Source organism: Meleagris gallopavo, chromosome Z, assembly GCF_905368555.1.
Source record: "Meleagris gallopavo chromosome Z, MGAL_WU_HG_1.1, whole genome shotgun sequence".
NCBI classification, from domain to species: Eukaryota; Metazoa; Chordata; class Aves; order Galliformes; family Phasianidae; genus Meleagris; species Meleagris gallopavo.
In genome coordinates this window covers 39,765,014-39,783,202 of record NC_139435.1, presented here as the reverse complement: position 1 = coordinate 39,783,202, position 18,189 = coordinate 39,765,014, and the positions used below count along the sequence as shown (strand labels likewise).

Below are 18,189 nucleotides of genomic sequence, written 5' to 3'. Positions count from 1 at the left end.
CTGAAGTTATGTCATATAGCAGCTATTTTTTTTACATCAGTGTATTTGCAGAAAGTCTTCCGTGGAGTTCTCTTTTATTCAAGCCTGGGCTAAACTACCTTGGGAATGCATTCTCAGGGCTGTATGAGCAGCAGTGCACTGTGGAGACACTGTGGGAAAACAGAGGGAGAAAACTAATCAAATTGTACAAACACAGGAGCCTAGAGGTAATGTGAAAAGCAAGAAGATGATTATATTCAGATTTCCTTCAGATGTGGTTGACTTGATTTGTGCAAATATAATTCATGTTAATAATCTGCTGGACAAAACTCAGCCAAAAGGTTGTCCTAACGAAATCATACTATGTATGCTTCAGTGTCTGGTTTGAGATGTGTTTAAACAAGTTATAGATGCCTTCACTGAGGTACGTGAATCCTTTAGGTTGAGCTGAATGAGAATTTTCCTTCCAGTCCATCTTAGTTGCAGGCAAGAGGTATTTTTTTTTTTTTTCAGCTTTTCTTTATTTAATAACATGGAGGAGCTTCATTTTAATCTTTATTCTTTATTCACAGATGTATATCTCTGGAAATTTATTCTGATGATGTTGTTCCATTGAAGAGCATTTGCCATAGTTGGCACAGGTGCCTTCTTCCTACTATTTAAAATTCTTATCTCCCACATTGGCAGAGTATATAACTTGATTCTGAAGCTTTGATGTAGTTACACAAATAAGCTGTCTGGTTTCATGAATTCTGAAGTTCAGTTTGCATAATCAAAATGGGAGACAATGGAATGTAAGTATCTTACAATATTTTATTTACCAGGTGAAATTAAGATATAGTGGTAAAGAGCAAAGAGTCAAGAATCTTAGAAGGTCAAAAGCTCTAGAAGATCTGACAGAAAACTCATTGCATGCTTCTAACCCTTAAAGACTTTTTAAGTTACTGTATTTTAAAATAATTTTTAAATAACATTTATTGTCTATTTTGTGGTGTTTTGGAAGATTATTGGTCTTTTTCTTAGGCTCTATGATAAAACTGTTTGATACTGAATGCTTGGAAATAAAAAAAGTTTATCATCTATTTAAATTAGTTGTTTAATTTTAGGGAAGGGTAACACAAAGAATTAAAGGATTCTAGCTTTCCTGGAAGTATATTTACTTAAATTTCCTTCCCAGAGATGCTAAGGATCTGTTTTGTTCAGAATACTGTAAAAGGCAAAGTGAAAAGAAATAGAAAATAAGCAGCTTTCCCCCCCTTTTTCTAAAGAGCCTGCTCCCTCTGTTTGTAGTTCCTAATTGAAACTTACCACAAAGTGATGGAGACTGGCTATAAAAGAAGACAGGCCTCTTAACACTTTTTAGCAACATCCAGCATCATGAACATCTGTTTCTTATAAAAATGAGGGCTCAGGTACACTGGGTAGTCCCAACTTTTTAAATATGAAGGGAGAGAACAACTGTCGTTCAGGCAGCTTAAGTCCTAAATCACTTTTGGGGCTTAAATGAGATCCTGGATACATGTTGACCACAGACTGATACGATATGTTCACTGTAAGTAGTGTCACTTACAGTGGGGTGTTTTGTTAGTCACAATTAGTCCTTATTATGAAGTAAATCAATGTCAAGTTTTGACTGTGTGAACTGAATCTAAGCCAAGAATTTTTAGAGTTTGTAATGCAGAGTAAGTCAATACACTGTCTAAACTTCTTTGTGATTGTATGCTATGTATGCACATCATATTGAAGAGAACAAAACGGATCTCAGCCTCCAATAGAATTTCCCACTACTGAGAATAAAATTAATCAGTCTGATGAATCTGCCAAGTTTTCAGAAATTTAGCACTAGTAAATTAAACTAAAGCAACTGTAGGTGTTAAAAATCACATTAAATATTTGTACATGCTACTTCATTAAATATTTTCATACTGAAGTGCAGTGCTAGGGAGTATGTTGCACATGAAATAGAGAATGAGAGTTGTAAATAATTTTTCTTGTATTTCCAGTTTGCAAGGCAAAAAAAATGCCAAGTAAAAAGAAAATGAGAGTGGTTTGACTTTGTTATTTCTAAGCAACATAACTGTTCTTAGCTTGTCTGTGAAGCTGAAGGAATGACAAAGTTACCTGAATAGGAAAAGAATATATAAAGAAAGAAGCTTTATACTCTGTTATAAATTGTTCTTACCTGTACATGCCTTAGTTCACTGATTTCTATATATTGAGGCTGAAGAAAGCATTGATCTAAGAGCTAAATATATGTATATTATTTTTTTTCCAGCAAAAACACAGTAAATACTGTACTAGGTTTATACAGTGTCTAGTTGATTCACTTTTAAGAAAACCATTTCAGATGAACAATAGAAGGCTAGTTGTCTTCTTATGTGATTGTTCCATAGGCATTGAAAAAACCTCAATATTATAGTCTATACTTTGAGTCCAGAGTAAATCTTACAATATTAACTCCACAAGAGTCTTACCAAAATTGATTTAATGTAAAAAGCCCACATAAGTTTTCCCACATAAGTTTCCCCACATGACCTGAACAAAATCAATGCATTAACATAAGGATTCCTGAGAAGTGCTTAACAATGAAAATAATTTTGAAAGTTTGAGGTCATAAAATAATGTGCTATTTAATCTGCCATGTTAAGTGTGTGAAAAGAAAGTGGGGAAATTACACTCTTTTTAGTCCAGAGTCACAAACAGAGCAACAGAGCTGCAGTAGCGCAATTCAAAGTGACTGTGAAAGCCAGGGAGTTATGCCTGGCGCTTTTGTGTTCCTTTGGAACAGAGTCAGTAAAATACCAGGGTCTTTCTACCTGTTTGTGGAAGGCTGCCAGAGCACAGTGCTTACAGTGATTGTACAGCTACTGCCAGCAGGCCTAAGTTATGTGTGATTGAGAGTAATCTCAGTGTTACTGCAGGATAGACTGGAGATAAAGTCTGCAGGCTTATGGGAAGAATTTATTTGATTTAGTCTCTTCAGAAATGAATCTGGAATAGCTGAAGAGAACATCAGCAGAGCTGTACTGGTTTTATTCCTGTCTAAATCAGGTACCGTGGGAAATATAAGGAAGCTGCTAGGCTGTGTAGGGATGATGTCAGGAAAGCCAAGACTCAGCTTGAACTAAACTTGGCAAGGAGTGCCAAGAAGAACAAGAAAGACTTCTCCAGAAAAAAGAAATCTAAAAGGATGTAACCCCCCACAGTGAGTGACACAGGCAAACTGATAACAACAGACAAGGAAAAGGCTGAGGTACTCAACAACTTTTTTGCCTTGGTCTTCTCTAATAACTGCTCATCACACAGCCTTTGAACAAATGGTTCAAAAGAGCCCTTGAAAAAGTGATTCGAAAGGAAGGGATTGGGCAAGCATCATTCACCCTGTTGTGTGCAAAGATTGGGTTCTTGACCACCTGGGGAACTTGAACATCACAAGTCTATGGGTCCCGATGAGGTGCATCCCAGAGTCCTGAGGGAATTGTCTGGTATAGTCACCAAGCCAGTTTCAGTGATATGTGAAAAGTAACAGCAGTCAGGTGAAATCCCTGGTGACAAGAAAAAAGGCAGCATCACACACATTTTTAAGAAGGGTAAAAAGGATGACCCCAGGAACTACCAACCCATTAGTCTCATCTCTGTGCCAGGAAATATAATGGAGCAGATCCTCATGGATGGTATGCTTAGGCACATGGAAGGCAGGGAGGTGATATAGGAGAATCAGCATGGCCTACCAAGGGCAAGTCCTGTTTGACCAACCTAGTGGTCTTTTATAATGGTGTAACTACATCAGTAGACAAGGGAAGAGCCACATATGTCCTCTAACTCTTAGGGTGTAAAATACATGTACTAGATTTTTCAGCATGATTTACAGTAGCAACAGTGATACTGATATGGAACTATTAATTCTGAAAGTACTCAAAGCTCTATTAAAACCTGCTGGCTTTGGAAAACAGAAAGGAGAAAATAAATATCTTAAAATATTTCTCCTAAAAGTCAATCTAAATTACTATTACTGAGAAGGTAGCAGTGAATGCTTTTGAAGTCTGCTCTGTGTCTGGTGTTTTGTTTTTTTTTTCCTTCTGCATTTTGGTTAGTGCACATCTCTTTCCTGAATAGTCAAACCTTCATTCTACAGTTGCTTACAAGCATACTTAACTTTTCTGCCATACAGCTTGTCACATGCAAAGTTGTTAGCAACAAAGGTTACAACACTTAAATCCTGATCCTGTTCCTACTAGCTTTTGCATAACTATGAATGTAGATCAATAAGGAGCAATAGTCCGCAAAATAATTTGGAAACGAATTAATGACAAAAATCAGAAACTATAAGGGCAGTTGTATCAGAAACAAAACAAATTTTGTTGCATATGATTATTTAAAAATCAAGGTATTAATTATTATAGTAACAGATTCTTTATAGGGATTATATGCTGGCAATATTAACAAACCTGAAATTCTTGTTGCATATGATGTATGTTCTTCCTGTATTCCTTAATTTATTCTCAGAATGTACAAGGCATTTTTACCTGGTTTACTTTATGTGCAAAGCAGAAGTGATTGTACTCAGCTCTGGTGAGGCCACAGCTCAAACACTGTGTTCTGTTTTTGGCCCCTCATTAAAAGAAAGACATTGAAGTGTTGAAGCATGTCCGAAGAAAAACAACAAAGCTGGTGAATGTTCTACAGAACAAGATATATAAGGGGTGGCTAAGGAAACTGGGGTTATTTAGCATAGAGAAAAAGAGGCTCAGGGAGAGACTTTATAGCTCCCTACAGACACTTAGAAGGAATAGTGGAATAGTGAATAGTTGTAGCATAGTGGAAGTTGGTCTCTTCTCCCAAGTGACAGATGCTTGGACAAGAGGAAATGGACTCAAGCTGCATCAGAGTTAAAGTAGGAAAAATTCTTCACTGAAGGCATTGTGGAGCATTGGAACCGACTACCTAGGGAAGTAATTGAGTCACTATCCCTGAAGGTGTTCAAATGACATGTAGATGTGGTTGTAAAGGATATTGTTTAGTGGTAGACTTGGCAGTACTACGTTAATGGGGATGATCTTGAAGGTCTTTTCCAACCTAAATGATTCTATGATTGAATGAATGTGACTAAAACTTGTCCAAACTTTCAGGTGTTTGAAGAAGGTGCTTGTGCAAGCAGACATGGAAATGAAACATTACTGCAAGCAAGCTCTGCCCATCAGCAGTCATGTTCTACCCTGGAACAAGAATAGTAGAAAAGAAAACATCAAAAAGGTGTGCAGTAGGAGTTATTTCAATGTACACTCAGTAAGCGAGGCTTTGGGGATTGTGAGAGCTCTTCAAAGCCTAGGTCTGAGGAGGTAGCTGAACTGGCCATCTGGTAACTTGCGTTAGTGTAGTTTGTATCTATTTTATGACTAATGTTAGTGTTATAGTAATTATCAACTTTTAGTCTTGTTTTTATCTTTCCAGCATTAGTAAAGTTCATTAGCTGAAAACATAGGATTATTTTGAATTGGAGCCTTAGTAAATGACCATTTAGATAAGTTTTTTTTCACAAGAAGAAAAAAAAATTCAAGCTGTAGGTGGACAATACCTGCAAATATACCTCTAGATGAACTTTTTACGTGGGCAAAAACAGTATATGTTGCAATATTCTTAATCTGTTCACACAAATACAGTCAAGAAAGAAGAGCTCAGATTTTCATCTTGGTCCATAGATGCAGAATGCCTTTATTTGGATTATTAAGTCTTGATGAAGGAATGTTCTTTTTAATTCATCACAGACCGGTGAGATACACAGAATCGATAGGCACTTTGCATTCAGCGAAGACATTCATGTTCCTTTAGATAATGAATCAACTTATAGATATCTGAAACCACCACTTTTGTCACATGCAAAACCTGTTAGCCTTCCAGCAGTGTAAGCTGAAAGGCTTCTTTGAGGCTCTTAACAACCAAGATAACTTGCTGCATTACGTGTATAAAAGCAACTGTAGAGAAGTATTTGGCAACAAAAAGGGTCCTCAGAGAAGACTCCTTGGAGCAGCTCTACATGGAATGAGGAGAGATGCACTACTTGCTGTAGTTTTTCTGTCAACAATGCTAGAAAAACAGGACTGAAAAACTTCTGGAAAGAGAAGGATCTACCAAAGAACATTCCAGTTTCCACTGGCAGAAACATCATAGCTAGTCCTAGGAATCAGTGAACTGTGACAATTGTGTCACTGACTTTGTGCTCTCTGAACCAAAAATTCTGAAATGATGTTTGTCCTTATGGTAGTTAGCTTGAATGGATTAAAATCAATGGAAAGTTTGTTCCAGTAGCCAGCTTTCAAATGTAATGTTGTCAATGTGGTCTAACTCAGATAAATGCTGACAGATACTTGAGGTGATATCTACAGGAATTTTGCTAGGAAATTTGTACAGTAAATTCAACCCATCCTTCTCCGTGGAAATGGAGTACTATAATGTTGTTTTTTTTTTTGTTTGTTTGTTTGTTTTTTTTCCCAGCACTTCCTGACTCTGCAGAGATCACTGAACTGCAGCGGTGAAAGCAAGTGCATTGTTCTGACTCGCCGCTGCTCCCCCTTGTGAGCCGTGCTGGTGACTACTTGCAAGGAGTGCCACGCAAGCTGTGATACACCCCTGCTGATGTCAGTAGGAATTCAGCTGTTTCTGCTGGTGTAATTATGACCTAATATTTCACTGATAGCTCTGCATTTTTGGTGAGTATGTAGTGAGATCATGTTTGACTCAAAAATTTCCTGTGGAGTACAAACCTGAGAATCCTGGTACTTTGGTGCTACCATCAAAAATGTGGTGTTTTACAGATCTTGTTGCATTTTCTTCCATGCAATGAACCTGCAACGCTTTTGGAATATAAAAGGAAGTAGAAATCCTCTGTGAATTAAATTTTCAGCTTCTAGCTCTACCCTCATTGCTATCAGTAGGACTTTTATTATCTAAATATTTTTTACTTGTAAATTATCTATCTTTAACTGCTCTTAGAGTTATAGTAATGAGAATTATAGAAATATGCATTAATATTTTATATAAAGTTTCCAATATTGGGATCTCTTTGAATACAAAACATTTAAAGATCTTTGCTATTATTTTTGAGTGACACACTGTATACCCCCCCAGTTCTATGATCTGATGGCTAATTTAAGCTTGATCTCTGGATCCATCTTACACAAAGGAGGTGTGTACCTTGAAGGCAGTTCTTCTGAAGAAAGTAGAGTAATATGTACACATGCTGTAAACTGAAACATATTGCCTTCATAGCAACAATTTTTTCTTGTGAACTATGTCCTTCAGAAATGATCCAAATCTTCTCCTATAAAACAGGATGTGTAGGCCATATAGTAAGCAAATTTTCCTGTGAACTTTTGATTTTCACAACTAAGACTTCCCTAACTACAGCTATCTTAAACAGACTCCTTGGAATAGTGGCTCAGTGCTAGCAGAGATGATAGAACACGGGGAAATGCTGTCAAACTTAAAGAGGGTATATTTATGTTAGATATAAGGAAAAAGTCTTTTACAGTGAGGATGGTGAAGCACTGAACATGTTGCCCAGAGATGTTGTGGATGCCCTATTCCTGGCATTATTATTTCAAGGTAAGGCTGGATCAGGCCCTGGGCAATCTGACCTAGCTGTGGACATCCCTGTTCATTGCAGGAGAGTTGGACTAGATAGCCTGTAATGGTCACTTCCAATTCTAAGGATTCTATGATTCAGTTACTACTATATTCTGTAATTTAGATTCACACAGAATCACTCAGAAATCAAAGTACTACTCAAAGTTATTAGTGCTGCCTCCTGCCCCTGACTCTATCTTCTTAGCTAGTTAAATAGGAAGTAGGGGCAGTCAGTATTCCTTCCTCTGTCCTGATGCTCTCTGCCATAAGCAGATGAATTCAGTCACCTGTTAGATGAACAAAGAATGAGAATGCAGCTATTACCTTGCATGCTTACAGACAGTGCTGAGGGTGATGAAGCATACTTCCAGAGTGCTTCTACCCACCAATATTTGTTCTTGCAGCCCTGTTTACATGGCTTTGTGACCCTACTGGATTTCTCCAGCTCTGTAGGGTGAAAGCCAGGTGATCGCTCTGACACCTTCCTGGTCTTGGCAGCAAGAGCAGCTACTGACTGACAGCCCACCATGGAATCAGTGTACAGTGTACAAGAAGTATATTTAGTCTTATACTCAGCATTTACAAGTAACAGAACCAAATTTTTGTGCATTGCTTGTGTTTTCTAATACTAGCTGTACTATTTAATGCCACTGCCTGAAGTACAGGATTCCCCAGGTGAGCCCTCCATATACCAGCTGCATAAGGATTGTCAGGCCTCCAAACTGTGGCAAAAAGGGCTGTGGATCAGTCATTGTCCCTGGTTTTCTGTATGATTTGTAATTGTAAAAGACATTTCAGACAGTCCTATTTGTAGGAAAAAAAGTCCCATCACACTTTTGGAATGAGATTGCAGTCCTAATATCTGATTCACAGTTCAGTCCAAAAGTTGACATCCTGCAGCTCCAGCTGGGTAGGGTATTTGTTAACGTTGCCTTGTTCTTCTACATGGGCTGGAGAGTTTTTTTTTGTTGCTGTTCATTTACTTGCTGACATGCTGGCACTATGTTATTCTGTGGCAGTAGTATGTCTGACAGTATTATGACAGCATTCTGTGGCTGTATGTCTGTGATAACTGTCATAGAAAGGGGAAAATATGTGGCACTGGCAGAGAAGATGCCTTCTCTGTTGTAGGGAAGAAGATCTGTTGCCTCAGAGTAAATCCACATGTGAGCTATAATTCTGCATCTGCTGAGCTCCTATGCTGCAAGGCTAAAGAGTAAAAAAGCACTTTATTATTAACAAGTGGGGTGTCCACAACTGGTGTCTCAGCTGGTAATGACCATCTTCCTTAATTTGTGGCTGTTGAAGTGAATAACCTTTTTCAAGCACTTACTGGTTTTCTTCACCACTCACTACACAATTGGAAGTGTTTATCATTTATGAGAAGCAAATACTTAGGTTTTTTTTTTTTTTTTTTTAATGTTCCACATTAGAGGGCTTTGCATATTTATTAGCTGGCAGCAGTGAGCATTATGCACTTCTCATTTGTTTGTGGTTCCTGCACTTCCTGCTGTTAGTAGTCCAGCAGAAATCCAAAGGAGGAGTGTGCTGGCTTAGTGGTGCTCAGCTGTTCTCAGTGGATTTCTGAAGAATGTTACCTTCAAGCAGAACTGTTTATGAATATGGAAGTTTACATGTCATCAAAGATAAATGGGCAGAGTGACTGAGGTATGCCAGTCTGTGCAGACATCAGCTCGCTTTTCTCTTTGTGGAGCTATCACATTCCGTTCCACACTGCTTTTTGAGCCACATAGCCCATGCTGATCCTTGTGTCAGGAATGGTCAGTTTTAGTGACGGCTTCATGTGTAACTTGTAGGGCTTTGTACAAAGTTACATACGTTTGCGATGGTGAGCATAGTGAAGGCACCAGGTGCTGTGTTTTCCTTCCCACTTTGCACAACTGTTCCTCCCCAATGGACCCATCTTCTCCCCTGAGGACACAAGTTTCCAGGACTTGCACTCTCAGATGAGGTTGCTTTGTGTCCTCTCGTATTCCCTCACAGCACACCCGTCCTGTCTGGTAATTTTCGCTTTGTCTTTCCCACTTTGCAGGGCTGGGACAGCCAGCACAGCCGCGGGTGGCAGCCCGGCTTCATTCACAGGGCAGCGGACGCTGCCCGGTTACGCAGGTGAACCCCACGCCTGGGGGGGTGCACTGCCTTTTCCGGCCCATGGCCCGGGGCGGCCGCTGGAGGATGCTGCGGCCGGGGAGCGGGGCGCGGGCTGACGCAGCGGAGGCCCCCGCCGCGGCAGGCGGGCAGGCGGCGGGGCGCCGCGGGGCTGAGGGGCGGTGCCGCCGAGCCGAGCCGCGCCGCGCCGTGCCGTGCCGTGCCGTACCGTACCGTGCCGCGGTCGGCCGGGCGCCGCTGCAGGCTGGCCCCTTGCGGCTGCCTGCGGGGCGGCGGCGGCCGGGCGGCCGGGATGATCCGGTTCCGGAGCTCCAGCATCAGGTCGCTGAGCCCGGAGATGAAATGCACCGTGCGGCTGCTGGACGACTCCGACATCTCCTGCCACATCCAGGTGCAGACGGGGACAGAGAGGGGCGGTTCCGCGGGCGGCGTCGTCCGCATCGGGAGCGCGCCGCCGGGACGCGGCTGTGTTCCGGGCCCGGGCGGCGGCTCGGCACCGCGGGCAGCGGCGGGGCTGCCTCCGCGCCCGCTCCGCGCACCTGCGGCGCGATAGGAGTCTGCGGCCGCTTCCCGGAGCCGCAGGACTCTGCCGGCGGCGCAGGTGGCTGCGGAGCGAGGGAAAGGAGCCGGGCGTGGGGCGCGGGGTGGCGGCGGGGAGACCGCTCGGCGGTGCCTCTTGAGGCCAGCGGCGGGAGCAAGGCCCGCGGCGCGGGAGCGCTGCTCGGGAAGCGAAGCGGAGTTTTGGCGTGCGAGTCCGCCGGAGTAAGGCAGAGGGGTAACTTAGAGAGGGATTCTCGGTGGTAATAGTGCGCGCCTGAGGAGAAGGCAAGTTCTCGGTAATCATCGTTATGCGGTCCCTTAGCCCTTTCCTATTCCTTCGAGGAACGAGGGTGAGGAGGAAGAGGGCAGGAGTCCTGCTGCGGTGTGTGGGTGCTGTCTGTACCGAGGGCTGCTTGCTAGAGCCGAAGTCGGGCAGACAATGAGGGCTCACAAGACCCCTCAGCTGCGATCCTTAGGGCACTATTCACCGAGCAGATCACCGAGGTGAGATAGTGGCCAGATGGGAAACAAGAGCAGTCCTTTAGGAAGTTGTTGGATGCTCACAGTAGATCTTCTCTCTCTTTTTCTCACTGGCAGTATGAAACACCTATAGCTGTAAATCAAGTCAGCGGTCCTATGCGAGGACCAGCCACATCTGAAAGCAGGGCGCAAGGTACCTCTGTGCTTGAACCAAACACTGTTTTTGTCGGTTGCAGTGGAGCATTTCCTGCTGGTTGCACTCAGTCCCAAGAGCCTGGAAATAACCAAAACATCTTGTCTCCCTGTGCTCTGTTATTGAGTAGTATGGCTGTGAGATCATAGCTTTAATGTGCAGGGAGCAGAATGGCCTGCAGTCTTTTCTCAGAGCTTAATGCAAGCTTTGCATCAATCCTCTGCTTTCTTCAGAAATTAGTCTCTTTAAGCAATAGCGAACTTAAAAATGTGGATCTCAGGCAGCAAGAACCATCACAACTCTGCAGCATTAAAGTGCAAAGATTTCCTTGTGCTGCAGGTGTGCCCTTTGGTGCCTGTGAGGCAGGCATCAGCCAGCTCTGTGTGGTGTGATATGGTGCAGGATGAGCAACTGGTCGCACTAGAGTGTATCACATTGCCACTCCTCATTCCTTGTATGTGCAGGGGAATGTTGTTCAATGCCACAACTTAAAATGTTTTAAATGTTCCACTTCCAAGAGTAATTCTAAAAATTGAGTTACATTGTGAACTCTTATAGAAATGTCTTTCCCAAAACTGTGCTCCAAAAAGACATGAAAAGTAGGAAGGGCTCAGATTTTCTCTATGACTGGTAGATGCTGAAATTCTACATGTAAATGCAAATCCTGATGTTAGGAAGTGTTAGCTTATGGCCAATTCAGAAACATCCAGCCAAGGAGGAGGAGGTTTCCTGCTCTGCGTTACACTGCACTCTTTCTGCTGCTTTGAAATGCATATATATTTGTAGGTAACTACTCCCTACCTATATATAAAGGAGATATAACTTCACCATACTATTTATTTGCCTTCTTAGATGTGTGCAATTCTTGAAAAAACTTTGTACCTTTAACCCTCGATCAGATCTATATTTGAACTTTATAAGGTAGACAAAACTTCCTAGGAACCTTCCCAGCACTACAATTGTATTAGTGAATGGAAATCAATATTCCAAGTCTGTTGACATATGCACATGGATGCATTTTCAGCAAGACTGATTAGCCTAGATGATGTGCTGCTGGGTTAACCGCAGCGATGCCAGGGCTGTGCCAGCTGGAACATGTTGGGCATCTATGTTTTGGTCATGTCTTAGTTTCAGCAGGGATTAAATTTTCTTTGGAGTGCCAGGTATGATGCTAGGTTTTGATTCTAGGAGAAAAACAATGTTGATGGCACACTGCTGCTTATAGTTGCTGCTAAGCAGTGTTGCACAGAGCCAGGGCCATTCGCAATGAAGGGTCCAAAGAGCTGGAAGGGAGCAGAATTAGGACAGCTGACTTAAACTGGCTAAAGGGATATTCCTCACCGTATGACATCACGCAGAAGGAATTTTGAAGGGTATGAAAGTTCAACTTTCTTACACTACTCGAGGGTCTAGCTGGGCATCTGGCAAGGTAATTGCTTGTGCAGTGCTTCTTGTATACATTCATATATATATATATATATATATATATATATATATGTAGTCGTAAGTGTTATCCTTTTCCTTTTCTCTATCTTAGTCATCAGTTTAATCTAAACCCGTGAGTTCTATTTTCTTTTTCTGATTCACTCCTTCATCTCAGTGGGAAGGAGGTAGTGTGTGAATGACTGTGTGGTGCTCACCCACCTGCCAGGTTAAACCACATCAGTCAAGTTGGTGCCCAAACTGGTCTCAAAGGGTTGAGATAACAGCAGACCTGACTGGAGCATATTAACACAGTGTGTTGTTGTAATTTGGTAATTGCTGGTCACAATGTTGATTTTTTTTCGATAAGTATGGAGCTTTGAGAGTCTTCTCATGGAATTGTACTGTGTAGCACCTTGATTGCTGCTTCTTTTCCTTATTGCGTTGTCATCTCTGGGGGTTGGATTAAGGTTTTTATTTTGTTATGCTGCATAGCCCTGGCTTATATCATGATAAAATTGGCAGCTGAGAAACTAATTTTTTGTGCATATTCATCACTGCAGTCATCTTTCGGTTTTTGAGGCCATATTGTTGGTACTGTTAGTAATTAACTCTTTGCCTTGTTTCTCTGGGGAACCCAGCTATAAAGGAGATAGGGGAACACACTTTGCAGAAGTTCTTCAGCTTCCTTTTCACTTTTCCTTCTTCTCCTAGAGCTCAAGCAGTGTTACAATAGCTCTTAAGAATTTTGGATATCTGTGGGATTCTCAAACCAGCATTCTCCTGTTGTTGTTTGTCATGAATATTTTTCAAGTTATCTTTTAGAATATACCATTTTTTAAGTATATCACCCAGAGATCTGCCCCAAGGTGGGATAGTTCTGAGTGGCAGGGAGTGTGAGATGGTATGGGCAGGTGCCTAGGCCAATGGTCATTCCCAGTGGTTTGAAACTTCACCTCTGAACAACTGCAGAATCCTGAAAAACTGGTAGAATATTTGGAAAAAATCTGCTTTTCAAGCTGGTCCTGCCCAGTCAAACCTCCTGAATATTACAGAAGATGATAAAGACCTGATGGCGCACATAAAGCACATGCTGGGCAAGACAGATTAGGTTATTCCTGCTTCAGACATAGGCAAACCTATTTGTGGGATTGCTTTTGCTCAAGGACGTGGGTGCACGTGGTGGGTAATGTGCAAGGATGAAGATGTCCATTGTGTAACTCAATGTGATTTGATGCTGGCTGAGAACAGACAATAATTTAGATTGTGTGTGTTAAATTGCTATGTAATACTGTATGCCATCATTATTGTGGTTGTTGTATGTCTTGTTAGTGGTATTACAGTAAGAACTACCCAGATTAAAGAAGAACAAATTGATGGAACCAGAACTAGCTGCATGCAATAACCCCTTCCAACATTGAATCATCCTATATTGAATGGCTGCTACGACATATGGAGCTAAATGAATACTATGGACAATTTAAATGGGTGGCCCATAGGCTATTGAAATAATAAGTGTCTATGTATGTTAAAAAAAGGATGGGTGATGGTTATTAGAATGTATAGAAACGGGGGTACCTGAACGTGATGTAAATGATATGGAACAAGGGGGGGTCTTATTTTCAGTTGGGATTAAATTGTTTTCTTCAGAGTGCCTTGTATGATGCTATGTTTTGCTTCTAGGAGAAAAACAATCTTGATAGCACACTGCTGCTTATAGTTGCTGCTAAGCAGTGTTGCACAGAGCCAGGGCCATTCACAACGAAGGTTCCAAAGAGCTGGGAGGGAGCAGAACTAGGATAGCTGACTTAAACTGGTCAAAAGGATATTCCTTACCATATGACATCAAGCAGAAGGAGTTTTGAAGAGGTTGGGAGTTCATCTTCTGCTGCTTGAGGGTCTAGCTGGGCATTTGTCATGGTTGTGAGCAATTGCCTGTGCAGCACTTGTTATACGTTTTCATATATATACGTTTTCATATATATATATACTGTTATCCTTTTCCTTTTCCTTTTCTCTGTCTTAGTGAACAGTTTAATCTCAACCCATGAGTTCTACTTTCTTTTTCTGATTCTCTCCTTCATCCCAGTGGGAAGGAGGTAGTGTGTGAATGACTGTGTGGTGCTCAGCCACCTGCCAAGTTAAACCACAACAATCATTAAGAGGATAAGAAAGCCTAATTCTGTGTTACTGAGAAATGCTGTCAGTCTCTTAAGGACTCAGTTTGCAAAAAGGAATGGTGAAATTCTAGCAGTGTATTTTTGAGTCAGATGGAGCAGAGATGCCTGGCTTGTCCAAATGGTTCTGTATATAGCTGTAGATATGCTGCATTACAGCCTTCTCAGTTTTGCCAAACTCTGCTTTTTCAGTTACATCTTCCCAACAGTTGCCTTTCATGCATGATGCCTAGAACCACTTAAGTCAGGGCTCAGATGTCTGCAAATTACAGACATCTGTAATTGTCTTTGTGGATATGCCGTAGGCCCACAAAATGTGTAGTCAGAACTGGGCTGAACTGTTGGGAGGTGTCATTGGAAAATTAAGGTGGGAGAGGACGTGTATAAGTGCTGCATATTTTTGTGTATGTGTATTTTTTTGCTGTGCGAATGTCAAAGCACTAGGTAGGAGCATAAAACACATTTTTTTTTAACGCGTTTTCCTTAAGTTTTCAAAGTTTTTTCTAAGTTTTTAAAGCAGTGCTTCAGCTGCAGAGGAGGCTAGCAGTACCTACTTAGGAAAGTTGCATTTTATTGTGACTTTTAGTGTGGTGGCAGCACATTGGGCGGTGTGAAGAGGGTTGGCAATGATTCTTGCATCTGTGGGCTCCAGCCAACTGGTTATTGAGCTGTGTGATGTAGGTCACCAAGTTGCTCAAGGCTAGGGCTGCAGCTCAGGGATCAGGATGCAGCGCACTGTTCTCTTCATCTGAGAGACTTTATGACTGCAAATTAGCTGGAGTGGTGACAGGCACAGCACAGAGCTGGAGCCTGAGGGATGCTTAACTAATTCTTGTGATGACCTTTGTTTTGCCATGACTTTTGTTTATCTGTGGAGCCCCTCTGGGACCTGTTTTGGGCAATCTTACAGCAGCGCAGGGGTGAAGCTGTAGTGGCACAGCTCAAATGGAGAAGTTACGAAAATCAGCCCCGGGGGCAGTGGCCACTGTTTGTTTCCATTTGCAAGAGAGAAAGAGGTGACCTGCTTGTGGAGGCTGCCTGATCAGAGCACAGAGCCCAGGCGTGAAGGAGAGCAGTGGGAGAAGTAGGTCTGCAGAACTGCTGGAAGCACATCAAGAGCATGGGGAGACCTCCTCTCTGGAGTTGCTAATGAGATTCTTATTTTCTGAGTCACTGAGATAACGAACACTTTATTCATTTTTGCAGGCTTTTTACAAAAACTTCATACCTTTAGTTAACCTTTTAGTAACAGTAACATAAACGTTGTTAGTAGTAAGGAAAAAAAAATTTTTTTTTTTTTTTTGCATGTCTTGTTCTGGAAGGTTACTTGTGCTTATATAAGCAGTAAGTAAGGTCAAGGTCCTGTAATGGTACCGTGTTCATTATTACGTATGTGAGTATACCTTGGCTTCATTGGCATGCTTAAAATAATGTGTGGGCTTAAGTATACCACGTTTAGCTGAAGTGATTCCTGAATGTGCTACTATTATTTCATTCATTTTTTTAAAGTATGAGTAAGCATGTATGAGGAACTGCTATAGCTCTAAATTTTTTTTATCTGCATGAGGAATTCTTTTTCTGAGAGAGTGTGTCAGAAAGAGAACTCTTTCTCTGAAAGAGTGGTCAGGCACTGGAATGGACTGCCCAGGGAGGAGGTGGAGTCACCGACCCTGGAGGTGTTCAAGAAACATTTAGATGTTGTATTGAGGGACATGGTTTAGTGAGAATTATTGGTGATAGACGGGCAGTTGGAGTGGATGATCTTGTAGGTCTTTTCCAACCTTGGTGATTCTATGATTCTGTGTTAAAAAAAATATAAGCCCATTCTCTAGAAAAACATTATATTAAAGATGTTATTCAATTCTAAAATAAAATTTTTACTTTATTCCTTGAGCTGTTCATTTCTAGATTTGCTAAACTGGAAAGGGGGGAAGGAAGGGGGTTGACATGAATGAGATTATCTTCCCTATTATTGCTTATTATTGACAGGGATAGTGAACTTTACTTTCTATGTGTTTGTTTGCAGAAATATTCTGTGTTAGCATCTTCCTGCACCTCAGTAAGCCCAGATCTGAAATTGCAGAGCACTGGGACTTTTTTATGACCATAGCTTTGCTTTATATGAAACTTCCCAAAGAAAGATCTGCATTGAAATTTCCAAAATTATCACCAGGCTAAACAACTTTCTCTTTTTATATCTATCTAAATAATTACATGCTGTTGTAGTATGTTCTGCTTTTGTGCAGGTAGATGATATAATTTTAAGAAACTGGTGTAGAAATTGCAAAGAAAACAAGTGGAGCAAAACTTTGGCTTATTTATGGTCTGTTATTAGACCTTATGCCTTCTTTTGCTTAGCTGAAAATGAAGGTGAGAAAATCTGAGAATGATAAATTACTTCTGCCCCTGATGATCCATCTATGTAAGATGGCTTTGTGCCTTCCTACTCCTCATACAGGAGCAGTTCCTGTGCAGTTTTCAGCGACCACAGTTTGGCTAGGAGTTTAGTTTACTAGCTTGAACTTTTCTTTTTTTCTTTTTTTCCCCCTTCTTAAATGTGACATACACTGTCCTCTCTGTTTTGTTAATGCATTGATATCTGGAAACTTTTCTTGTGGAATATTCTCTTCTTGGTCTGTATCTTGCAAGCTTAATACGATTTTTTCTAAGTTTAATACAAACCAGATTTTTTGTTACCCAGATTTTTTAGTTGCTTTTAAAATTGTCAAAAAGACTGTAAAAAACAGTAGATCATACTAGGGCTGTGTGGTATAAGATCATTGTTCGTGGAGGAAAGAATCTCATTGTGATTCTGTGCTGAATATGATTTATAATACTAAGTGGAAAAGGGAAGGATGCACATAAAGCGAAGAAAGCAGAGAAAACAGAGATAAGAATGAGCCATAGAACCGTGGCTGAGGAGAGGGAAAGGTTAATGGATTATGTAGACAGCAGGCAGGAGATTTAGTGAATTTATATTTATCCTGTAAGCGATTTCAGGGCTGTAACCATCCAGCGCCTTCAGCTGCAGGGATGATGCTGTAATGGTTCACAACAGTAAGATGAGATAAGGAAGAGGATGCAGGTCATGAGGGACTCTGTGCTGTGTTTTGTTGACATATTTTAAAAGCTGTGTACCAGGGCTTATGTTTTATGCTCAAGCCCCTAATTGTACAGATACAATGGGTACAGTTGGCAAGAGTTGCAGATGAAAAGCCTGTCTAATTAAGCTGGGACTAGAGGTTAAACCTACCTCTGCGGTCATTTCCTTGTTTTATTAAGTGTGCAGTAATGTTTTCTCTTTTTAATAGTGGATGTGCTCTTAGCTTACTCCATGGCTGAAAGTGAAACAAGAAATGGAGAGTGTTACTCGAAAGTTAATAGAGTGTTGAGAGATCTTACTCACAAATGAAGACATTATCTTGTCTGAGTGGATTTTAAAAACTGTTTATGAAGATCAGGGGATACTTAACAGTGCTTTCTACATCTCAGATAGCAGAAAGGCACAGACCTATGTGTCGTACCGACGTCCTGCTACTAGTTCACAAACTCTCTTGTACTTTTTTATCATTCTTAAATAAAAAAATCCTTAAACTTCTGGGTTATGCAGGACTTTATCCAATTTATAATCATATGCAGATGAAA

General features: G+C 41.2%; 1 protein-coding gene across 7 annotated transcripts in view; it reads left to right on the top strand.

Annotated features, from left to right (window-relative positions):
- FRMD3 (FERM domain containing 3) overlaps positions 1 to 18,189 on the top strand; it is a 152,640-nt gene that overhangs the window by 2,290 nt on the left and 132,161 nt on the right. For 2 of the 7 annotated variants that reach the window (XM_085212511.1, XM_085212512.1), the window contains exons 2-4: positions 552 to 773; positions 5,109 to 5,232; positions 6,472 to 6,686. Coding sequence is in view for 1 of the 7 variants with exons in the window: in XM_085212518.1 (XP_085068644.1) it covers positions 10,025 to 10,123 (99 nt within the window). In the remaining 6 variants the exon portion in view is untranslated. Of the gene's footprint in view, positions 1 to 551; positions 774 to 5,108; positions 5,233 to 6,471; positions 6,687 to 9,771; positions 10,124 to 10,169; positions 10,334 to 18,189 lie in introns of those variants that run through there. The other 5 variants (XM_085212513.1, XM_085212516.1, XM_085212515.1 and 2 more) reach the window with 4 other exon arrangements.